The following is a 22,985-nucleotide window of genomic DNA, read 5'->3' on the forward strand; positions in this document are numbered from 1 at the left end:
CTGATGCTTACTGTGCTCTTGTTCACACAGGACCATTACTGTTCTAATTTTATGCAGTTAATATTTATTTAGACTTACCAACATATTTTCCTCTTTCTCTTGTTTTTCACTCTGTTTTGTCTCTGTGATAATTTGCTTTCTACCCAAAGAATTAAAGTAGAAATTATTTTAGCTGGGATAACTGCTAATGAACTCTTCCAGTTTTTGTTTGTCTGAAAATGTCTTTGCCTTTCCTTTTTTTTTTTTTTTTTTTTTTTTTGCGGTACGCGGGCCTGTCACCGCTGTGGCCTCTCCCGTTGTGGAGCACAGGCTCTAGACGCGCAGGCTCAGCGGCCATGGTTCACGGGCCCAGCCGCTCCGCGGCATGTGGGATCCTCCCGGATCGGGGCACGAGCCCGTGTCCCCTGCATCAGCAGGTGGACTCTCAACCACTGCACCACCAGGGAAGCCCTTGCCTTCCCTTTTTAAAGGATGTTTTCTCCAGGTTTAGAATTCTAGATTGGTACATTTCTTCCACTCGATAATTTCAAGATATTATTCCATTTTCTTATCTTTTCTTTTGAAGTCAGGTGACAGTCTTGTCCCTTTGAAGGTTTTCTGTCTTTTTGCTGTAAATGCTTTTAATCTTTTCTATTTTGATTGGTTCCAGTTTTACTATATGTATTTGGGTGTGCTGTGTGTTATATTTATCCTATTTGGGGCTTCTACCTGATCTTGAATGTATAGCTTTGACGTCTTTCATAAATTTTGAAAAATTTTCTGGCATTATCACTTCAAATACTATTTCTGTTTCATATTCTCTTTCCTCTCTTGCTGTAGTTCTAATTACACTCTAAATATACAGTATTTTTTTTTTTACTGTGACCCAGCTGTCTGACATACTTTTTGTATACAGACAAAAATTGTTTCATTATGCTTCACAGATACTGCATTTTTTACAAATTGAAGGTTTGTGTCAAGGAAGTCCATCAGTGCTATTTTTCCAACAGCATTTGCTCACTTCATGTCTCTGTGTCACATTTTCATAATTCTTGCAATATTCCAAATGATTTCATTATTATTACATTTGTTATGGTGATAAGTGATCAGCGATCTTTTTTTTTTTTTGCGGTACGTGGGCCTCTCACTGTTGTGGCCTCTCACTGTTGTGGCCTCTCCCGTTGCGGAGCATAGGCTCTGGACGCGCAGGCTCAGTGGCCATGGCTCACGGGCCCAGCCGCTCCACTGCATGTGGGATCCTCCCGGATCGGGGCACGAACCCGTGTCCCCTGCATCGGCAGGCGGACTCTCAACCAATGTGCCACCAGGGAAGCCCGATCAGCGATCTTTAACGATACTATTGTAATTGTTCTGAGGTGCCATGAACCACTCCCACATATCATAGCGAACTTAATTAGTAAATGTGTGTGTTCTGACTGCTCTACAGACTGGCCATTCCCCCATCTCTCTCCCTCTCCCTCAGGCCGCCCTATTCCCTGAGACACAACAATGCTGAAATTAGGCCAATTAATAACCCTACAATGGCCTCTATAAAGTGTTCAAGTGAAAGGAAGCATTGCACATCTCTCACTTTAAATCAAAAGCTAGAAATGATCAAGCTTAGTGGCGAAGGCATGTCAAAAGCTGCAATCAGCTGAAAGTTACACCACTTGTGCCAGTTAGCCAAGCTGTGAATGCAAAGGGAAAGTTCCTGAAGGAAATTAAAAGTGCTACTCCAGTGAACACGTAATGGTAAGAAAGCAAAACACCCTTATTGCTGATATGGAGAAAGTTTTAGTGGACTGGAGAGGAGATCAAACCAGCCCAACATTCCCTTAAGGCAAAGCCTAATCCAGAGCAAGGCCCTAACTCTCTTCAATTCTGTGAAGGCCTGGCGAGGTGAGGAGGCTGCAGAGGAAAAATCTGAGGCTAGCAGAGGTTGGTTCATAATATTTAAGGAAAGAAGCCATCTCTATGACATAGAAGTACAAGGGGAAGCAGCAAGTACTGATGCAGAAGCTGCAGCAAGTTATCCAGAACATCTAGCTAAGATCATTAATTAATCATTAATTAAGGTAGCTATGCTAAACAACCGATTTTCAATGCAGAAAACAATCTTCTATTGGGAGAAGATGCCGTCTAGAACTTTCATAGCCAGAGAGAAGTGAATGCTTGGCTTCAAAGCTTCAAAAGGACAGGCCTACTCTCTTGTTAGGGGGCTAATGCAGCTGGTGACTTCAAACTGAAGCCAATGCTCATTTACCATTCTGAAAATCCTAGTTTTAAGGTTTTCTTTTCACACATATGTGTATATATCTAAAAACACAAAGACGTGCATAAAACTCAACGTAACTGTAAGGGGTCAATTCTCTAAAACCCAGAATGTCATGCCCTACCCCAAATACTCACATACTGGAGACAGAGAAAATCACTATTTCTTTCCCAATGTTTTCTCCCAAGGCTCTTTTAATTCTCTCTTGTATGCATGAAATGCAACAACTACTATCATAACAACCATATTATAAACTAACCTGTCAGTCTTCACATTTTTTAAAAAAGATGTCATTATAAAAATTAAACCCCTATAAAGTTAAAATAGACAGAATCAGGTAATATTTTGTATTTATGAAGGAAAGTATTCCAGGTCATAGTCCTATGCTCAACTAAAGAGATGTTTCAATGTTGTTTCACTTACAATGGAGATACAGCATGTTAAAAAGATAGGAAAACCTAAAATAAGTCAGCCAAATTGAAGTGTTATTTACATCATTTCACTTCTCTCTTTGATGCATAAAATTTTAGAAGATAGCATTATGAAGAACACACAACTAAAAAATAAAAATTACCCGATCATTCATGAGAAGATCTTTCACAATGAAAGTAGCTACCAAAGACTTCAAAGGAGCAGCAAACTGATCCGGTGCAAGGAGAGCAATATGACCAATAGTAACCAGCGGTGTTATGAGATGTTCCAGGTTGCTTGGATCCAGGCTCTTATGCAGAGGCTGAAAATGAGGAAAGGAAAATGATCAACTCCATAAACATGCAAATAAGCTGTTCACATATTTCACCTTCAAATTTTAAAAACTACAAAAGTTCCAATACATGGTTTAAGTAGTAGCTCAAGCTTACATTTAAACTTTTATAGGTTATTTATGTAGAAGGCATCATATTTAAATATTTTCAGTTTTGCCCAAGTTATATTTTAGAGGTTACATAAAGAACATTTCAGCATGAAGAATCATATTATGTATCATATATTTTATGACCACATATATAAGTATGTTAGAGACTGCTAAGGCTCACCAATATCCACTTCCATTCAAGGATGCCTATATGTGCAGTTAGGTGAGGATGTGAATAAGTTCTGGTTACCAGAATGGGAATAAAAGTGAGGTATGCCATGCCTGTACTGAGGCAGATATGAGCAATGTTTCTTCTCCACATTCTCTCTCTTTACTCACTGGCTGTCTTAATACCAAGGATCCAGTGGGACTCAAAGAGAAGCCACTAGTCAAAAAGGGTCTGTGTGTCTAAGCCACTGATTAGAATACAATCAAAGCACCCAATTAGACTTTTTTCAGGACCAAGAAATAAGTTTTATTATGTATAGTCACATGGATTTTTGTGGATTTTTATAGCATCAAATATTAATTACCATAACTAATAAAATTATTTTTATTATTCTAATAGGAAACCCAGCCATTAATATTCATTTTGCCATGACAAAAGAATGAGGCTCCTTATATACTCACATAAATTGATACCTAAAATATATTGTTAAATTTTTTAAATAGGAAAATCAGAAGAGTAACTACAGTATACTATCACTGGCATAAGGAGAGGGGGAAGGGACAAAATATGTGTGTATTTTGTGTATTTATATTACTTGCATATGAATAAAATCTCTCCAGAAAAGTACTTTAGAAACTGATAACATTGGCTGCCTCTAAGAAACTGGGTGGCTGGAGATATGGGGGTGAAGCAAAAGAGAAAACTCTTTACTCTTTAGTATTTATTACTGGATATTTGTTTTGTATCTCTTGATTTTGAAGCAAGTGAATATATTATCTATTAAAAATTTTAATGACACATTTTAATGCAGAATTGATGCTCTATCCTCCTACACTGAACACCAAGAATTCTAGGCTTGAAAAACAACACAAAACTGTTCTTCCCAACACACTAGGGCAATGTGAGAGGCTTAGTTTAGTCAAAAGTATACTTAAATGAGTTTACTTCTTGCTATTCTTGATGACCTCCCTCAGTACCTCCATTGCACATCTAAGTGATAACTTGTTGTTTACATTATAAACAAATACCTGATAGTGTACTTTTTTCAATTCATTTATTATAATGTGTGACAATTTTCCACAGTAAGATAATAAAATCATTTCTGAAAAAGCAAAATAAATGGCCAGCCCCTCGATTAATAGTAACCTCATAAAGGCCATATGTTTCTATGAGACCTTTTCTCAGAAAGCCAGCCAATCCTGTATGTCATAGTAGAAGGATTACCAGTTAGGTTCTCATAAAGATAAGTAAAAGATATCAAAAATGAAAATAGAAGTACCCTAAAAATTCAAGTTATTATCAGCATTATCCTCCTCCTCATCATCACTGGAAGGAACAAAAAGGAGACTATTCAAGAAAAACAAAAGCCTTCTAGAAATCAACATGAGTTCATTGAAGTCATCCTCTTATTAAAAAAAAAGACTATAGAAAGTATTTCCACCCCCAAATTTAAAATATATTACTATTTGCTATCTATAGCAAAGATGCTGTTTAATAAAGAAAACTTTTTTCCTCCTTTAGGTCTTTAACATAATATATGAAAATATGACAAAATTAGCATAAATATTTCTAAAACAGAGATAACAAGTCTAAGTATTTATGGTGGGTTAGTTTCAGCATAATTTCCAAATTGTTTTGACTTCGTTCAAAGCTCCTAAACTAAAATTATAAGTTAGGATTTTATAGATTTTCTGCTTAGCTTCTATTTGCAGGAAGAATGCTAAAGACAGCCCCTGATTATAATAGCTTGTAATGAAATTGCAATGCCTAGAAAGGGTAATAGTAATTCCAAGTACAGAAAAAATAATATAAAATACATATTGAAAAGATGGTCAGTAGACATTTGGTCCTATCCAATACATCCATAAGACACTTGGTCTACACACAAAGGTCCTCGATATTTGTTCATATTTGGTCCTGTCCAAAACCATTTGGCATGGACCAAATATGCCCACAGACATTCTGGAGAGCACCAAAATATCAAGGACCTTTTGGTGTGGACCAAATGCTCTGCAAGGGAAAAGGCACATTTTAACCTGACATAAAATTATGTCAGTCACTGAAGTACAAACTTATACTTATTTACCTTACATTACAAATTAGTATGGATTTATAGAACCCCACACTTCAGTAGTATCTCATATATAGAAATCTAACTTTCAAATCTGTAAACTGATAATCATCTACTGCTTACTATCAATAAGTAGGATTTTATATGTAATTACTTACTAATGAAAAATAGTTTCCTAATACTAAATGTATAAAGTAATGTCAAAAAATATTATACAACTGTTTGATTTCTGAATCTGAGTTAGCATTAAACATCTGAATAATCAGATATTTTCTGATTTTAATCGCCCATCAATATTGATTATACTAATTCAAATTCTGAAAATAAACTATAAAATGATACATCTCCAAATGTGAACATCCTATAAAATCATTCATATTTGTTTTTTAACTATAACATGAAACAAACAAAAAACTTTTCTCTTTACCTCAAATATCTGTGCAAACTGTGTCTCTTTACTAGAAAATATTGCATGGATACAATGAATAGCATATTTGGCTTGACGGGGGGGTCCTTTCTTAGATTTGTGATGTAAAACAGGAAGCAAAGCTCTAAAAAAAAAAAAAAATTAAAGAAAAACAATTAACCAGAAAAAACAACATGACTTCCACTAGATAGCTTGTATTTTTAAAGTAATGTTTTGTAAGAACAAAAAAAGTCATAACATCTACTCAGACATTTTCAATCTATAATTTCGCTTTATAAATATCTATATTAAAAATATAATCCAAATAAAGTATTTTTTCCTTTTTACTTAATAATTATAAAAACAAACAAGGATGGTGACCCATTTCTTCTTTTTAATGTCATTCCTTTAGCCTTTTCTATTTCATTCTCACTGGTACCACTTCAGCTAAGCTTCTGCCACCTTACACCTTCTTTCTCCAGGCTCTTCCTCTTCCAATTCGCTTTTTACTTTGTGCCAAAACAACCTACATGAACAGAAATTTGATCATTTAACCAATACAAATTGAGCACTTACTATAGTGCCAGGCACTATTAAAAGTCCCAAATCCTTGCCTTCATGCTACCAGCATATTAGGGATAAGACACATGATTATACATAAATTAGCAAAACATATGTTATGTCAAATTGTGGTAACTCCTGTAAAGGGAAAATAAGAAGCAGAAGAAGAAAAAGAAGACAGGAATAGGGAATGGGGCTAAGTGTGTGACAGTGTTACAATTTTAAATAGAGTGCTTATAGATGTGCTTATAAAGTAACATTGGAGTAGAGTTCTGAAAGAGGCAGGGAATGGGTCATATAGCTACCTGGAAGAACATTTATGTATCATATCATTCTACTATATAAAAACTTAAAATCCTGAATAAAGCAGAATCTCTTAGCTCAACTATTATGAATACATCTCACAGTGAAAGCAACTTCTGAATCCTCCCCCTTCCCCAATAACAACCCAGTGCTCCAGTAGAAAAAAAAAATTAGAGATAAAATAATTCATTATAATAATATCAGAGTCTCAGAAAAGATACCAACAGCAAAATATAATAAAAATAAATAAATGACAAACTGAAGGGAAACTTTGCATTTCATGTTACAGAGAAAGGGTTAATATCCCTAAAATGTAAACACCTACAAATAGGGAATGAAAAGACCAACAATATCACAGAAAAATGGGTTGGATTTAACAGAGTAGAAAGCTCTTCAAAAGAAGATAAACAAATTACCCAGTTATGTGTGAACAGATGTTTACCTTCACTCCTTTAAAAACATATATAAATACAAATTAAAACTATACTCAGAGGACTTCTGCTTCAGATTAGGACAGTATATCTGAGACTGGGTTTACTCTTTTACCTTCAACAAGTAGAAAACAAGATAATATGTTAATGGTTTCAGACACTGGACAATAGGAAGCGCAGTGCGGAAAATCCGTAAAAGATGGGAAACAAACTAGAAGAGCCCTACATCTGCCCCCAATTACTGCAAGGAGGTAGTTTCCAGACTGCAGTACAAGGAGAAGTAGAGACCCAAATAGAGCCTGGTGGTTGCATGCAGCTGAGGGAGACAGGAATGAGAATTCTGGGAGGCCAAGGGAGCTATACTTTCTACAGCAAAGCACCACAGAGGAGGGAGCTACAAAGAGAGAAAGAGAGCTTGAGTTCTGTAGACCTGAAGAGGGGTATCCCTGAGTCTTTGGCTGAATAATGATCACCATCATGCAAGAGCAAAAACTACCTAAGACCAGGAAAAGAATGTTAGAAAGAAGTAGGCCAAAAAACTCCCTACCACACACAGGGCTGGTAGCAATTCATGTTTCCACCAGCCACAGCAGAAAGACCTTCAAATATATAATCAGGACAAAATTAATCAATAGACACAGTCCCTGAAATGGCACAGGTGACAGAATTAGCAAAGACATAAAAACAGTTGTTATAAATATGCTCCATATGCTCATGAAGGTAAGAAGAAAACATGAACATGATGAGGACAGAAGTGAAATATATATATATTAAAAAGACCCAAATGGAACTACTAAATATGAAAAATATAATACCTCAAATTAAAAATATATACATAGAATAAAAGCAGATTATATATATTATAGAAGAAAAGATCAGTGAACTTGAAGACATAGCAATAGAAACTATGCAAAATAAAACAAAGGGGGGGGACAGGAAAAAAAATAAGAATGGCACATCAGTGACCTCTAAGACAATATTAAGTCGTCAAAAATACATGCAGTTGGAGTCCCAGAAACCAAGGGGGCGAGAAGGGGAGAACATTAAAAAAAAAAAAAAGAAAGAAAGAAAGAATTACCAAAACAACTCCAAATATGATGAAAATAAACCCACAGTCCCAAGAATCTCAATAAACCTCAAGCAGAAGAAACATTAAGTACACCATTCCAAGGCACATCAGTATCAATTTGGTGAAAACAGCGATAAAAAAAAAAAATCTCAAAACCAGTCAGAGAAGACATATTATGTATAGAGGAACAAAGAATGAAAGATCACTTTTCATCAGAAACTATGCAGTCCAGAAAATAAGAGAGTGACATCTTTCAGGTACTGAAAACCAAAAGAACTCTCAACCTAGAATTCTTATTCCAAGCAAAAATACTTTAAGAATGAAGATAAAATAAAGACTTTTTCAGACCAAGAAATGCTAAGGTAATTAATTATAAGCAGAATTATACTCTAAGAAACATTAAAGTTATTCAGGAACAAAAATGATACCAGCTGAAAACATGGATAGATATCCAAAACATGAAGAATGGTAGGTAAAAAAGGTAAATATATGTGTACAAATCAAAGAAATATGCTATTGTTAACCTGAGATATATCAAAGTGTTTAGGGCAAAAATATCAGTAACATATTGTAGCATTTATAACACACATAGAAACAAAATGTATGACAACAAAAGCGCAAAAGCCTGGAGGGGGAAGGCATGGAAGTATACTGCTGCAAGAGTTTTACAATATACATTAAGGGGTATAATTTTATTTGAACACAGATAAGCCAATAAAATAAAATCATTAAAAACAGTCAACCTCAAAGAGGGCAGAAACAGAAAGAAATGGGAACATATATTAAGATGGCAGCTTTAAACCCAACTGTATCAACAGTTACATTAAATGGTAAATGGTATAAACATTCCAATTGAAAGAAAGAGTGTGTCAAACTGGATTAAAACAACCAAAATCAAAACAAACCAACAAAAACAAAACAAAGACCCAACTCAAACTATAGGATATTTACAAGGTATTTATTTTAAATATTAAGCCCCAGGAACATTTACAGGGAAGGAAGGAAGGGAGGGAGGAGGGAACGAGGGAGGAACAGAAGAATGAAAGGATGAGAGAACTGGGACTTCCCTGGTGTCACAGTGGTTAAGAATCTGCCTGCCAATGCAGGGGACACGGGTTCGAGCCCTGGTCCAGGAAGATCCCACGTGCTGCAGAGCAACTAAGCCCGTGTGTCACAAATACTGAGCCTGCGCTCCAGAGCCCGCAAGCCACAACTACTGAGCCCGCACGCCACAACTACTGAAGCCTGCGTGCCTAGAGCCCGTGCTCCACAACAAGAGAAGCCACTGCAGTGAAAAGCCCACGCACCGCAACAAAGAGTAGCCCCCGCTCGCCACAACTAGAGAAAGCCTGCGTGCAGCAACGAAGGCCCAACACAGCCAAAAATAAATAAATAAATAAAATTTTAATGTTAATAAAAAAAAAAGAATGAGAGAATAAAAGACTGAAAGAAAGAGATATGCCTTGCAAACACGAATACAAATGAAAGTAGATGCTGCTCTCAAAGACTGAAGAACAAGGAAGCTAACCAGGGACAAGGAGAAACATTTCATTAACAACATAGTCTGTTGACAAGGCTATGGGGAACCAAGTACATTCGTACACTGCTGGAGAGAATGAGAAATGGTATAACTACAGAGGGAACTGTAACAATATCTAGTAAAATTATGTATGCATTTATTCTATGATATATCCACAAAATAAATATTTCAATGTGGAATAACCGCTAGTATATGTAAAGAGAAAAAAAGCAAGGTGGAGAAAGGCATGTATAGTGTACTTTTTATCATTCTTCTATCAAAGAGGTCATGTGAACACACATACATATACACATATGCACTGAAACATATCTAGACCGACATGCATAAAAAGACTTCTTTTAAGTTTATCTATAGGTAAGAAGGAATAGGGTAGAGTGTTGACGAGTACAAGCTAGACTTCTTAGAATATATCTTGCTTTTTCAGCTTGTCTTTAAAACCTGTGAATATTTCATATAATTAAGAAATAAAAATTTTTTAAAGTAACCTCAAAAAATAAAAAGAAACAAATGAACGAAAGTGTGCATCCATTTGGTGGCATAACCACACAAAGAATCATTCCAAGTAACTTTAAAACACAAGAATTTGACTGTAAATCCCTAGTGTGATGAACCCTAAATACATAAGAGAACTACATAAGGCAAACAAACAGCTGTTTTTAGGAATCACACTGGTGGTGCTACTACTATTCTGAGACTGTTCTGTATTTATTATGGGATAATTCAAATGAGTTATTATGTAATATCATAGTTTTATCATCCTGTATTAGCTCTGCATAGGGGAAAAGAAAAATGTAAAATGGAAGAGGCTCAATAAAAACCCAATTTGAACTGGAATAATCAATATAAACATACAATGCATTTTATCTTCCAAAAAACCTTTTTTTTTTTTAAGCTGTATGCACAGAATTGTCCTAGAAAAGTGACCCACACATTAGCAATTAGTACACACAAGATTGACATTCTGATTTCTTAATACTATTCCCATTAAAAGGAACCAGGGCTCCTCAGAGAAATGGCTGAATGCAGGTCTGGGGCAGGACATGTACAAGATGGGTCTGGAACATTTTCTCATACCAGGTTGCAAAGACATTACAAAGGTTAGTGGAGTTATTCAAAAGGATTCAGAAGTCAATCTGAATAGCCTATAGATGGGACAATGTGAGCATCCAGTGATCACTGTAATTGACTGAAACACAAATATGAGTAAATCCATCAGTTTATAATGATATTTTTAAAAGACGACAACAGAGGATACTAGTAAACTCCTCACTCTTTATTTTGAACTCTGTTCAATACATAAAAGAATCACCCACTACTTACAGATATGGAAAACAAACTTATGGTTACCAAAGGGGAAGTGTGGCGGGGAGGGATAAATGAGGTGCTTAGGATGAACATATACACACTACTACATATGTATAAGACAGATAACCAACAAGGACCTACTGTAGAGCACAGGGAATTCTACTCAATATTCTGTGATAACCTATATGAGAAAAGACTCTAAAAAAAAAGAATATATGTATAACTGAATCACTTTGCTGTACACCTGAAACTAACACAACATTGTAAAGCAACTATATACTCCAATAAAAAAAGATCCATGATGTTTAAAATAAACTGATAAATTAAATGAAAAAAAGCATTTTAATTTTTCTTTATGTGCTTTAAAGTAATGTTTATGTTTCTGCAAGTTAATTGACTTAGAGCAAAACGAATAATATTAGGTACAGAAAAAAAGCCTGAATAAATAACTTCTGACACTAAAAAAAGAAAAAAAGGAAAAAAGAAAAGTATCAAGCACTTATCCTGCCAAAGAATAGATGAGAAGTTCCTCTTTATAAAAGTATTCAGCTAACAAGTGATAAAGGAATGACACAGTATCATTACTGATTACTAAATATGATCAGCTGCTAACATAATAAAAGAGAAACAGCCAGGTATTACATTCCTCCTGACAGAAGAGCATACCACCACCTACAAAGTGGTCCTGTGACGACAAAATAGCTGAAGCAGAATCCAATCAGGCCTCTGGATTCAACTATCATTTTACAGAAAACACAGGAAAACGTTAAAGCATGCCAAAGGCACACAATTAGCAAAAATCAAAAGTCAGTTTATGTGAAACTCTTCAAGATAAACAACCTGGTTTCTTCATCAAACACAAAGAGAAGAGCTAACTGGAGGGGGAACCTACAGGAGAAAAGGGACTTCAGAGACCTATCAAGCAGTAACAATGTAGAAACCTCACTTGGATCCCGATTCAAAAAAAAACCAAACTGTTAAAAAAATATTACTATGTTTTAATTGGATATTATTATTAGGAAATTATTATTAACTGCGTTTACGATAAAAGCATTGTGATCATTTTTTTAGAGTTCTTATCTTTTGGAGATACTGAGATGTACAGATGAAAATATAGAGTCTGGGATTTGTTTTCAGATATAAGGGGAATGTGGGGAGTGGGCAGAATTATAAATTAAACAAAGTGGCTTTTAGTTATTTATATATAAACGGGTTGGTGGATACATGGGAGTTCACTATTATATTCTACCTCTTCTTTATATGTTTGAAAACTTCAATAATAAACTATGTAGAAAAACAATTCGAGCCTCACCAAAATGCCCTCTTTTTAGTCTGTGGTTTGTGGCTTCCTTGTGAAATGAAAAATTATTATTTTCTGGTTACTTCAGTAACTGAAGTCCCCAGAGAAGACCTATCTACTCATAAGTCAGACTTTACAATACAAACATCCATAGTCCCTTTTCTTAGTAATCAAGAGAAAAATTACAGGTCACACACAAGTAAGAAGCAACTATGGTGGGACTTTCAAAGATAGCATGAGAAATTTTAAGTTCATCCAATGTTCTGCATTCTCATTTAAACAGAAAACAGAAATAAACCAAAACAATAAGGAAGGGAAAAAATTCTAAAGCCCTAGGCAGACTGAGAAGTTAATGAACGTAAATGAAGCGACTACCTTCTGACTGCTTTTTATGTTAATAAGTTTCTATTAAAGGAAATCCTTTATTCCCTCATTAAATTGATTTTTCCCCTTCAAATTCAAGGGGAAACCCCCCTGCCGCCCCACTTGCGAACAAAACTGAAAAACACATTAAAAACACTAAAGAAAAAAACTCCAAATCCTACTACCCTGAAATAATTAGTGTTAACATATTTTAGAACTACTTCTAAAATTTCTCTGTACATACATACACATATTAAATAAATGAGAATACAAAATATATATTTGGAAACATTTTTTTTAAAAGGTCACACAGGTCTTCAGTGGCTGGCTATACCACAATTAATCTAACCAATCTCCTACCACTGAACATTTAGATAGTTGTTTTTTTTTTAAATCTTGACAACAAACAATGAACATCCCTGTGCTAGCTCTTTATCTAGTGTCTCTGAGCTTTATATCCTATAATCTGCTCTGAGATCCTGGAGCTGTAAATCTGCAAATTACATTTCCCAGACTCCCACAAGAGCTGGTAGGTTCTTCCAACAAGAGACACCACAGCTTCTTTAAGGCCTTCTCTGCAGTAGCTGTGCTGCCCTGCAGCAAGAGCCAGGCCACCCCTACTCTGACAGTTAGTTGGCACAATGTGGACAGGTTCCTCCACCCATTGGGCAGTCCTTAACACCGCTTATTCCCAGTTGTTCCACCAGCCCTAAGGGTGGTAACTGCTTCCGGCAAATCATAATCTCTGAGCTGCCAAAGCAACTTTTTGCTCTTTCAAGCTTCAAACATCTGTATTAATTAATTTATTTACGTTTAAAATACCTGGAATGGTTTCTGCTTCTGACTGGACCCTGAACCATATAACCACTATGTAGACATATTTTCTAATTATCTCTGGGATAAATACCTCAAAGTGAAACTACAGTATTAAACACCACACACATTTTAAGTTGGTAAGTATTACCACATTACCAACTCAGAAAAGGTGCATCCGTTTATATTCCAACTGAGAGCAGCACTGGCATGCTAGCTAAAACTGGTTATACAGCACGTGGGCATTGTATTTTCCTCCAGCACTCTTAGCAGGCATAAATGTCCTTTCCTAATGTGATGAAGGACTTCCTGTTTGTAAATTTCTTATTTATTCCCTATGTTAGTATTCTACTGTGAGATATGTCTGTTATTCCTTTGTTAAGAATCTTAATACATTACAAATATTAACCTTTTCTAAAGTCATATATATTGAAAATAGCTTCCCAGCATACCAGTTCTGTTTCCAATTTATTTCATGATTTTTGCTTTTGTCTAAATAGTATTCTCCCTCACTAAAATACAAGGGCAGAGACTTAACCTGTCATTTTCATTTTAACATCCTCAAGTACCTTACACACAATGAAGGCTCTACAAATATTTTTTCAATAAATGAATTTTTAAAAATCCAACCCATCAATATTTCAATTGTGACTTGGCATCAGTGTCCCTTTCACCACAAAGTAAGAAGTTACAAAAAATGTACTGGTTACTAATATGTTTATTAATTAATTTTATATATATTTGAAATCTTAGATATATGAATAATCTTTGACTCATCTGGAATATATGTAAAAGCAAGTAAGCAGTCTACATTAATTTTTCTTTTTAAAACAGCTTGCCAATTATTTACTCAATAATCTAAGTTTTTTGTTTGTTAAATATTATACCCCTCACTATTATAGGGTTGTACAGGGTTGCAAATTTCTTATACACTTTACTTCTGAATCTTCTGATTTCTACTCGTATAATATTTTCTAAATGATTGTTAATGGTATATAAAGAAAGCTTTGGATTTTTACATACTTATTTTGCCCATCTTATTTTTTAGTATTTTACTAGTTCTGCAGTTCATTCTCTTGAATTTTTCTTAGAATATGATAACTTTGCTTCCTCCTTTCCAACGCCTGCACCTCTTATTTTCTTATGTAATTATATTGGTTAATGCTTCCAAAACAATGTTAAATCATAGCAGAGCTAGTGTATTTTCTCATCTTGCTCCTGATTTTACTGGGAATGCTTCTAGTGTTTTACTATATGATGGTGTATACTGGTTTGAGAAGTATGAAGGCATTAAATCGTATTTTATTGGGTTTAATTATAAATAGCTGATTTTTTTTTTATCAGAAGCCCTTTCAGCATCTGTCAAAATGATCTATTGTGTGCCCTTTCCCTTTTACTCATTTATACAATGAATTACAACATGAATATTAGGCTTTTTAGTAGTAACCCTTTTTGTATTCCTGGAATTAATCACATTTGGCCATAGTATATTCTTGTTTTACTGTAGTAAATTCTCTTGTTGATAATATTTTATGTACAGTTTTTGCATCAACACTAGTAAGATTTGTCTTAGTTTTCTTTTGGAGGGATATCTTTTATCAGGTTTTAGCATTCCTGTAGTTACCTTGGCTTTATAAGAAGTAATCTAAATGCTTTCTTTTTCCCCCTATGCTCTAAACAACTTAAATAAATTAGAATTCCTGTGTGGTTTTTTTAAAATATATATATAGATTTGAAATACCTCCTTTAACACACACCTTTTATTTGCCCTTATTATTATTATTAGAGGGTAATTTTCTCTAATTCTTTTATAGTTAGAGTCTATTAGGTTTTCTTCTTCCCTCTACTTGACCCAATTTTATTTATTTACATCACCCTTAAAAAAAATTCAGGTTTTCAAATATCTAAGACATAGATATAGCCACATCTAAAACTTAAATAATGAAAGTAAAATGATGAGAAAAGACAAATCAGAGATATGCAAACAAGAAGAAAACAAGAGTTTGATTTAGGGGCATAAGCTAAACTGAATGCAAAGGGAAAAAAATCACACAACTTGGTAGACAGAGTGACCTCACAATAAAAAGGGGCTAGGGCTTCCCTGGTGGCGCAGTGGTTGAGAGTCCGCCTGCCAATGCAGGGGACACGGGTTCGTACCCCGGTCCGAGAAGATCCCACATGCTGCGGAGCGGCTGGGCCTGTGAGCCATGGCCGCTGAGCCTGCGCGTCCGGAGCCTGTGCTCTGCAATGGGAGAGGCCACAACAGTGAGAGGCCTGCGTTAAGGGGCTAATACATTCCTTAAGTCCTTGAATCCTAAATAATATCCTTCATTTCCCCTTATTTAAGCACAACTTGGCTAGTCAGGAAATGCTTTAGATACATTCTTTTTGTCCATCAGAACTCTCTAGTTGTTGAATCATTAATTTTGGAAATCTTTTGTGGTTGAAAAGAAATAAGTCAGTCTCATTACCTTTCCATTGTACATGATCTACCTTTTTTTTTTCCCTTGATGTTTATGAAATCACTTCTGTAATCTCTGAAAATTCAGTAAATTCCATCACAATATTTTCCTAAAACATGAGCCCTTTTAATCTCCAGATTCATGTTTTCATTCGTTCTAAGCAAGTTTACTATTATTTTTTTAAATGTTTTCCATTTCCCATTATTCTGTTGTCTTCTCCACAGAAACTAATCATGGCTTTTCACTATCTGCAATTCTCTCTAACTGCCTTCATTTCTTTGCCCACTGTATCTACATTCTATGCAGTTTCCTCAAGTTCAACAGAACCCTTCCTGGTTACATTTTCAATATTGTTTACTCTGCTCCTTGCTGTTTATAATAAATTACTTTCTATAATGCAAATATGTTCCTGCTCTTCTTTATCCTTAGTTCTGCCATTTCTCTTTTTATGTTATCTTATTTTTGTTCTTTTTTCCCAGATGTCATTGGCTGTTTAATTTTCTTGGCAGTTTAGAACAGCTGTCTAAAATTTTCTTTTTTCCTAGAAAAATACAATTCTTCCAAAGTGCTGATCAGCTATCTTTTGAATGCTAAATTATCCCCATAGGATTCATGTTTGTTAATTTATTTGTATTCTGTTAATTCATCTTCGAATAAGAGAAATTCTCTCTGGCTCCACCATTTAAACAAAAATGTAGATAGTGTCTCCCTGAGGACTGAAAATTGGGCACTTGTTTTAAAAGATTAACATCAGAACTCTCAACTCAAACTACACTTGCTAAATTAGTTGGATAAACAGCATGGAGGAAGAAGTTGGGACTAAAGGTATCAAGTCCTTTTTTTCTGTGTAATTTCTAAGTCTGCTTAAGCTCCCCCAATTGAGAACCAGCTCCACTTGGACTATGACCACACCTTATGCTGTAGGGGACTCTCAGTTTTGGCACATCTGCCTACTTTGGGATGAGCCAGATTCCTGAGAGACTTACTGAGTCATAATGGAACCCATAATTCACCATCATTTTAGTTTAGTGGGTCAGCACATAATTTTTTCTGTTCCTGTAAAGTTGGTGAGACGTTTGCTTCACAATTCTACTCTAAGCCTTACCTCACCTGTAAGCTTTGCTCCTCCTGTTAAGCCCAGAGAAAAATGGTATGACCGCAAAGTCTCTCCTTTAGCTCTATTCCAGCTGAAATTAGATTTTCCCTATTTCTCTCAACGCTGCCCATATCTCAAACTCCTCCCTCTAAATGAGCAAATGAAAAAACACTTATTATACATTCCCTTAAACATCTGATTCAGGGATACATTTATCAACTGTCAATGTTTTCACACTCAATTCAGTCTAAATGGCTTATCTAGCACCAATTCTGTCCAGCTTGTGGTAGCTTCTACTTAGATACATTTTTCTTTTAAATTATTTTAGGGAATTCAAGGGAAGATAATTTAATAAACATTCATTTAACTCTATCGTTTTTCCTCAACATCAACTCACCCAATTTAATAATTTAAAATATAAAATCTGCAAACATATTTTATCTCCTGGAAGACATATACTATGAATTACTTCATCGAGAACAGTGTGTACACACAGTAGGTATTCAATATCAGCTGAATTAATTCTCCTCATGAGATATCTGAAATATACTCAGCATATATATCAAATAACTCTAAGTACTTCAGTTCCATATTAAAGCAGAGTATGTTTTAAAATGCCCTCGTGTGTTCTAAAATGTCCACCTTTCAACCTTGCTCTCGTAGTTCTCCTACAAATATATCAAACAATGTTTCTTTAAAATATAAAGGGTACTAGGATAGACAGTTTAGAATGAAAAGTAAAACCTCCATTGAATAAATCAAACTAAAACTTGTTTAAAGCTCCAATTAAGAAAGGAACTGTGCCATAATGGATATGGTACCATAAGCACTGCAAACAAACAGGCCTACATTCAAATCTTCACTCTGCTATTTGCTAGCTATGTGACCTAGAACCATTTACCTCAAGTAAACATTAGACTCCCCATTTGGAAGATTAGGATAATTCCTACAAATCACACTGAAGTGTTACAAGGTTTAAATGAGATAATACAATAAGTGGGCATTCAGTATATGGTAGAGTCATATACAGTTTATACATATAGTGTGTGTGTATACATATATCTCCAAATTCTGATCTCTGATCTGGATAGGAGAGTCGCAGCTCCATTCCAAAGGGAAATTTATGTTCTAGGCTCCCTTAAAAATTAAGAAGCCAGTTCTAAACAATAAAGTTTCTTACCCTTGCCAAAAAGTATACTGTTACAAAATTATTTTATGTTTCAATTATCACTTAAATAATGCTTTTGTCCTATATATCAATAGTTTCTAGAATTAAGTTCATGAAAATAGAAAGTAATAACAGAAAGTATACCTGAGCCTCTAAAAGCTAGCTTTGTCCAAGTCTCTTTCTAAAGAAAAGAGCCGCAGGCAATTCTTCAACATGAAGAAGCACAGTACCCCAACCACAACTAACTAGACCAAAAGTAACGAGCTGGAAGTAAAACCAACCACCAGTGACTATGGCAATATCAAGACCAACTATCAGCTATGCTCTCCAGGAACAGGGAGGAGAGATGCATACAGAGAAGCAGGGATTCATAAAGAATGAAGACTTATTCTTTTTGAGCTATTAGAGAATTTGAGCTATTAGAGAATCTTGAACAATAATCAACCACTATTAGAGATCACCAGGATAAGAGCACAATTTCCAATTCTTGGAAATACCAGAACACACAAACACACACACATAACACACTGCTGTTAGGATGCTTATACCATGCTTCTCTGTTTCCCTGTGCCAAATAAAGCAATACTTCTGAAAATTTTCGAGTCAATACTCATATCACAGAAGAAAGTAAAGAGTGCTATGAACAATCCTGCTGAAATGCCTTTGGAATTTCCCATTGGATCTTAAATTTTCATGAATTACTTATCCTGTGCGATAATATGCCAAGGAACTGTTTTACTGTAAAACTGTTTTCATTAAAATCTTTAAGCGCGGGCTTCCCTGGTGGCGCAGTGGTTGAGAGTCCGCCTGCTGATGCAGGGGACAGGTTCACGCCCCGGTCCGGGAAGATCCCACATGCCGCGGAGCGGCTGGGCCCGTGAACCATGGCCGCTGAGCCTGCGCGTCCGGAGCCTGTACTCCGCAGCAGGAGAGGCCACAACAGTGAGAGGCCCACGTGCCGCAAAAAAAAAAAAAAAATCTTTAAGGGCTTCCCTGGTGGTGCAGTGGTTAAGAATCCGCCTGCCAATACAGGGGACAAGGGTTCGAGCCCTGGTCCGGGAAGATCCCACGTGCCACGGGGCAACTAAGCCTGCGCGCCACAACTACTGAGCCCACATGCCACAACTACTGAAGCCTGCATGCCTAGAGCCCATGCTCCACAACAAGAGAAGCCACTGCAATGAGAAGCCTGTGCGCCACAACGAAGAGTAGCCCCCACTCACCACAACTAGGGAAAGCCCGTGTGCAGCAATGAATACCCAACGCAGCCAAAAATAAATAAATTTTAAAAAAAGTATATATACAATTCAAAAAGAAAATCTTTAATCAAAACTGATGCTTCAGAAAGAAACACCATGCTCACCCTACATTTTCATGAATCTTCTAAAACCAATCAATGCTTTCTCCCAGGAAATGAGAATCTAAACTGAATATTTTAGACTTAAGATAACCCAGACATTATTTCCTCAAAACTTAAAAGATTCCAACTATTACATAAATCAAGAAACAGTAAGTAGTTTTCTGTCTTCCAGAATATTTATCAGAAAAATCTCAACTCACGATCTGATGTGTGGGAAATCCTCTTCAATTTTGCTTCCTGTGTTTTTGAAAATTTGGAGTGCAGCTTCTGCTACTTTTTCATCATCCATTTTCAGACAAGCCAGGAGAGATTCAAATGTTTCAGCAGAATGAAACGAGATGGGATGTGTAAATGAGAGTACCTAAAAAATGATCATAAAAAATGATCTGTAATCCTTTTCACCTTTATAAACCTGAAATGTTACATATTAGAAATACTACAAATCCAAGTAAATACAAAAATAATTATGCTAAAAAATCAATAAGAGCACTATAAATAAAATTTAAAACTTACTCAAATATATAACAGAAATGTTCTTGTGTAGGAAGACTGTACAGTCTAAAGAAACAATTACCTTCAAAATTAAATTACATGTACCATAATTCTACTCAGAATAATCTGGATTTGGTTAATGTCTGGAGAGGGGGGTGGTGGAGAATGAAGGTAGGAGAAAAGGAAAATGAGAAGAGAGAATTTTTAAAAATACCTCTATGATTCTAAACAAAAATTATTAGAAGAGACCAGCTAATAACATTTTCGGAAAAAAGTAATCTAGGGAAGGGGGTAAAACAACCAGACAATAAACGATATTGTAAGGTTACAATAATCAAATCAACATGGTACTAACATTAGAAGCAACAAAAAAAAGAAAAAATAAAGCAATAAATAGAGCTTACCGTATATAAGCACTTAAGATAGGGTGTAACCGATTATAAAGATGGTAACAGAAAATAAATGAGAATGGATGGAATTTTTATTTTTAATAAATAGTCCTGGTAAAGGTGGATAGTTATTTGGAGGAAATCAAATTAGACCCTCCCCTACAATACACAATTTCAAAATAAATTTTAGCTGCGTTGTTTCAAATTTAAAAATCACAAACAATAAAAACCCCTCTGAACATGACAGGACTTTTAAGCTTAAAATAAACAATTAGACTCAAATGTAGAATGTAAAAACAAGCAAGTAGTAGAAAAACGTATGAGCATAATGCCATATTTATAAGACTGAGAAACAAGCAAAATAAGTGATGTTATTTAGAGATATAGACATAAATGGAAAATCTATACAGAATAGTTAAGAGAATAATAAACTCCAAATTCAGTACAATCAGACCTGGGAGATGTGGGGTAAAAAGCCACTCAGTGAACTTCAACAGTATTAATATTCTGTTTAATTTGGGTTCGCATTCCTTTTACTTTCTATTAGTATTCATTTTATTACTATACTTTATAACTTAAACAGAATACATTTTATTTTTTTATATATCAAATATGTCCTACAAAAAAGCCAAGGAAGTTAAAAGCACACTTTAAGTCAGTTAAAAAAACAAAAGATTGAGATGTCAGTAGAAAATGAACACAGGATAAAAGCAATGAATTCGCTATAGAGAAGACACTAATGATCAACATATGAAAGGTGGATCTCACTAGCAATAATTATATAAATTAAAGCATTATTTTTCGCTTATCAGATTAGTAAAACTCTTAAAATTTTATACTATTCCAAATTTGTGAAGATAGGAGATAGGCACCTTCATACACTGTTGACTGAATTACATATACTGTATGAGTGCGATTTCTCTGTAAAGGAATTTGAATACACATATATCCAAGAATTTTGAAAGTGGTCATTCTCTTTGACCCAGTAATGTCCTTCTAGTATTTAAAAAAAAAAAAAAGAAAGAAAGACATTAGCAGGAGATCTTATTTACCTTAGCAGTAATAAAATTAGAAAAATCTAAATATCCAACAATATGAAAGTAGTTGGGAACACTATGATATCTCCAAAATGAACTAATCAAAAAATAATGTTAATTATTATTTTTAGTATGAGCCAGACACTCTGCTAAGACATTAAGTACATGATTTAATTTAGTCCCTGTGAGAGAAGTACTGTTACTAACTCCATTATAGATGAGGAAACAGAGGCAATTAACTTAAAGCATACATCTAAAATAAAATCTGTTTTTTGACACTTAAAAATACTGTCAAAAAACACTGAGAAAAATGCTTATAATTTATTATGGGAAAACAGTCAAGATACGAAATTTTATTTTCAGTCTGATCTCAACTATATAAAAGTGTACATTTTTCTAAAGGTTAAAAGGAAACAAAAGATATTTATGAATGATAGGCTTCTCAATGTTTCCTTCTTTATTAGTTTATATTTTCAATGTTATCAACAATTAACTGATATCTTTGTAATCAGTAAAAGGTAGTAGTATATTTTAGCTAACAAAATAACACACAAAACAGACTTTAAAATTTTGGTTCTTCCTGTGGTAGGGGTAAGCAAGTTCTTTGTTTACTAATGAAAGCTTCAAATTATAATCCTTAATATAATTAATACTAGGTTATATTATACAATTTAAACCTGAGAATATTTAGCTTACATGTTAGAATAAACATGCAATTTCAAAATTACCTAAAAATGATTAAGAAAATTTTACTTCAGGTTCTATAAACCTAAAGAAGCAAATCTCAAGTCTAAAAAATCCAAACTATATATGTTTAACAATTGTCTAATTAGGCACTTAATTTCACCTTAAGCATATTTACCTTGAGCAGTTCAAGACCAGCCCTGATGGCTTGATCAGTTGGAACACCCTCATCTTCATCATCTGCTGTTCCATCTATTGACTTGTTCACTTGCTTTATAAGAGCACTAAAGCATGAAAAGAAAAATTTTTTTTTCATTTTTTTAACTCTTCTATTAGCAATGTCTAAGAAAAATAATCCTGAATATTTTCTATATAGACCACAACTAAACCACATAAAATCTGATACAGCTGTTGCCCAACCATTATGGCAAAACAGAAAGCTATAGTAAATATAGCTTCTTTTTGAAATGATATTTTCCTTTGTCCATTCAAATGAGGTCAAAATGTTATCTGATTTGCTGTTTATTAATGCTATATTTTTATTCTTGTATTTTCCGTGTAAAGTTTATGCCTAAACATGTGAATGATAATAGATGTTTTCTAACTATCTAAAGTTCATTATTACTCCAGTAAGTAGAAACACGTATATTGAAATAAAGGATAAATGCAACATTAAGCACTTTCAAACCATCTAGCAAATATTACTGTGTCTGGGACTGTTATAAAAGCCAGAAAGGCCTCCTCCTGAAAGGTGTAAAAATGCCACATAACAGACACACAATAAATCCTCACTAGAACATTCAGAATATATCAAAAAGGAAACACATGGGCGTCCCTGGTGGCGCAGCGGTTGAGAGTCCGC

General features: G+C 34.7%; 1 protein-coding gene across 9 annotated transcripts in view; it reads right to left on the reverse strand.

Annotated features, from left to right (window-relative positions):
• Positions 1-22,985, reverse strand: part of PDS5B (PDS5 cohesin associated factor B) — a 197,791-nt gene that overhangs the window by 47,408 nt on the left and 127,398 nt on the right. For all 9 annotated transcript variants that reach the window (XM_029209806.1, XM_029209799.1, XM_029209804.1 and 6 more), the window contains 4 exons: positions 22,302-22,407; positions 19,722-19,882; positions 5,772-5,895; positions 2,826-2,984 (listed from right to left, as the gene is read on the reverse strand). In XM_029209806.1, coding sequence (XP_029065639.1) covers positions 2,826-2,984; positions 5,772-5,895; positions 19,722-19,882; positions 22,302-22,407 — 550 coding nt within the window. The remainder of the gene's footprint in view (positions 1-2,825; positions 2,985-5,771; positions 5,896-19,721; positions 19,883-22,301; positions 22,408-22,985) is intronic.

Source organism: Monodon monoceros, unplaced genomic scaffold (genome assembly GCF_005190385.1).
Source record: "Monodon monoceros isolate NGI ecotype Baffin Bay Population unplaced genomic scaffold, NGI_Narwhal_1 Super_Scaffold_8, whole genome shotgun sequence".
NCBI classification, from domain to species: Eukaryota; Metazoa; Chordata; class Mammalia; order Artiodactyla; family Monodontidae; genus Monodon; species Monodon monoceros.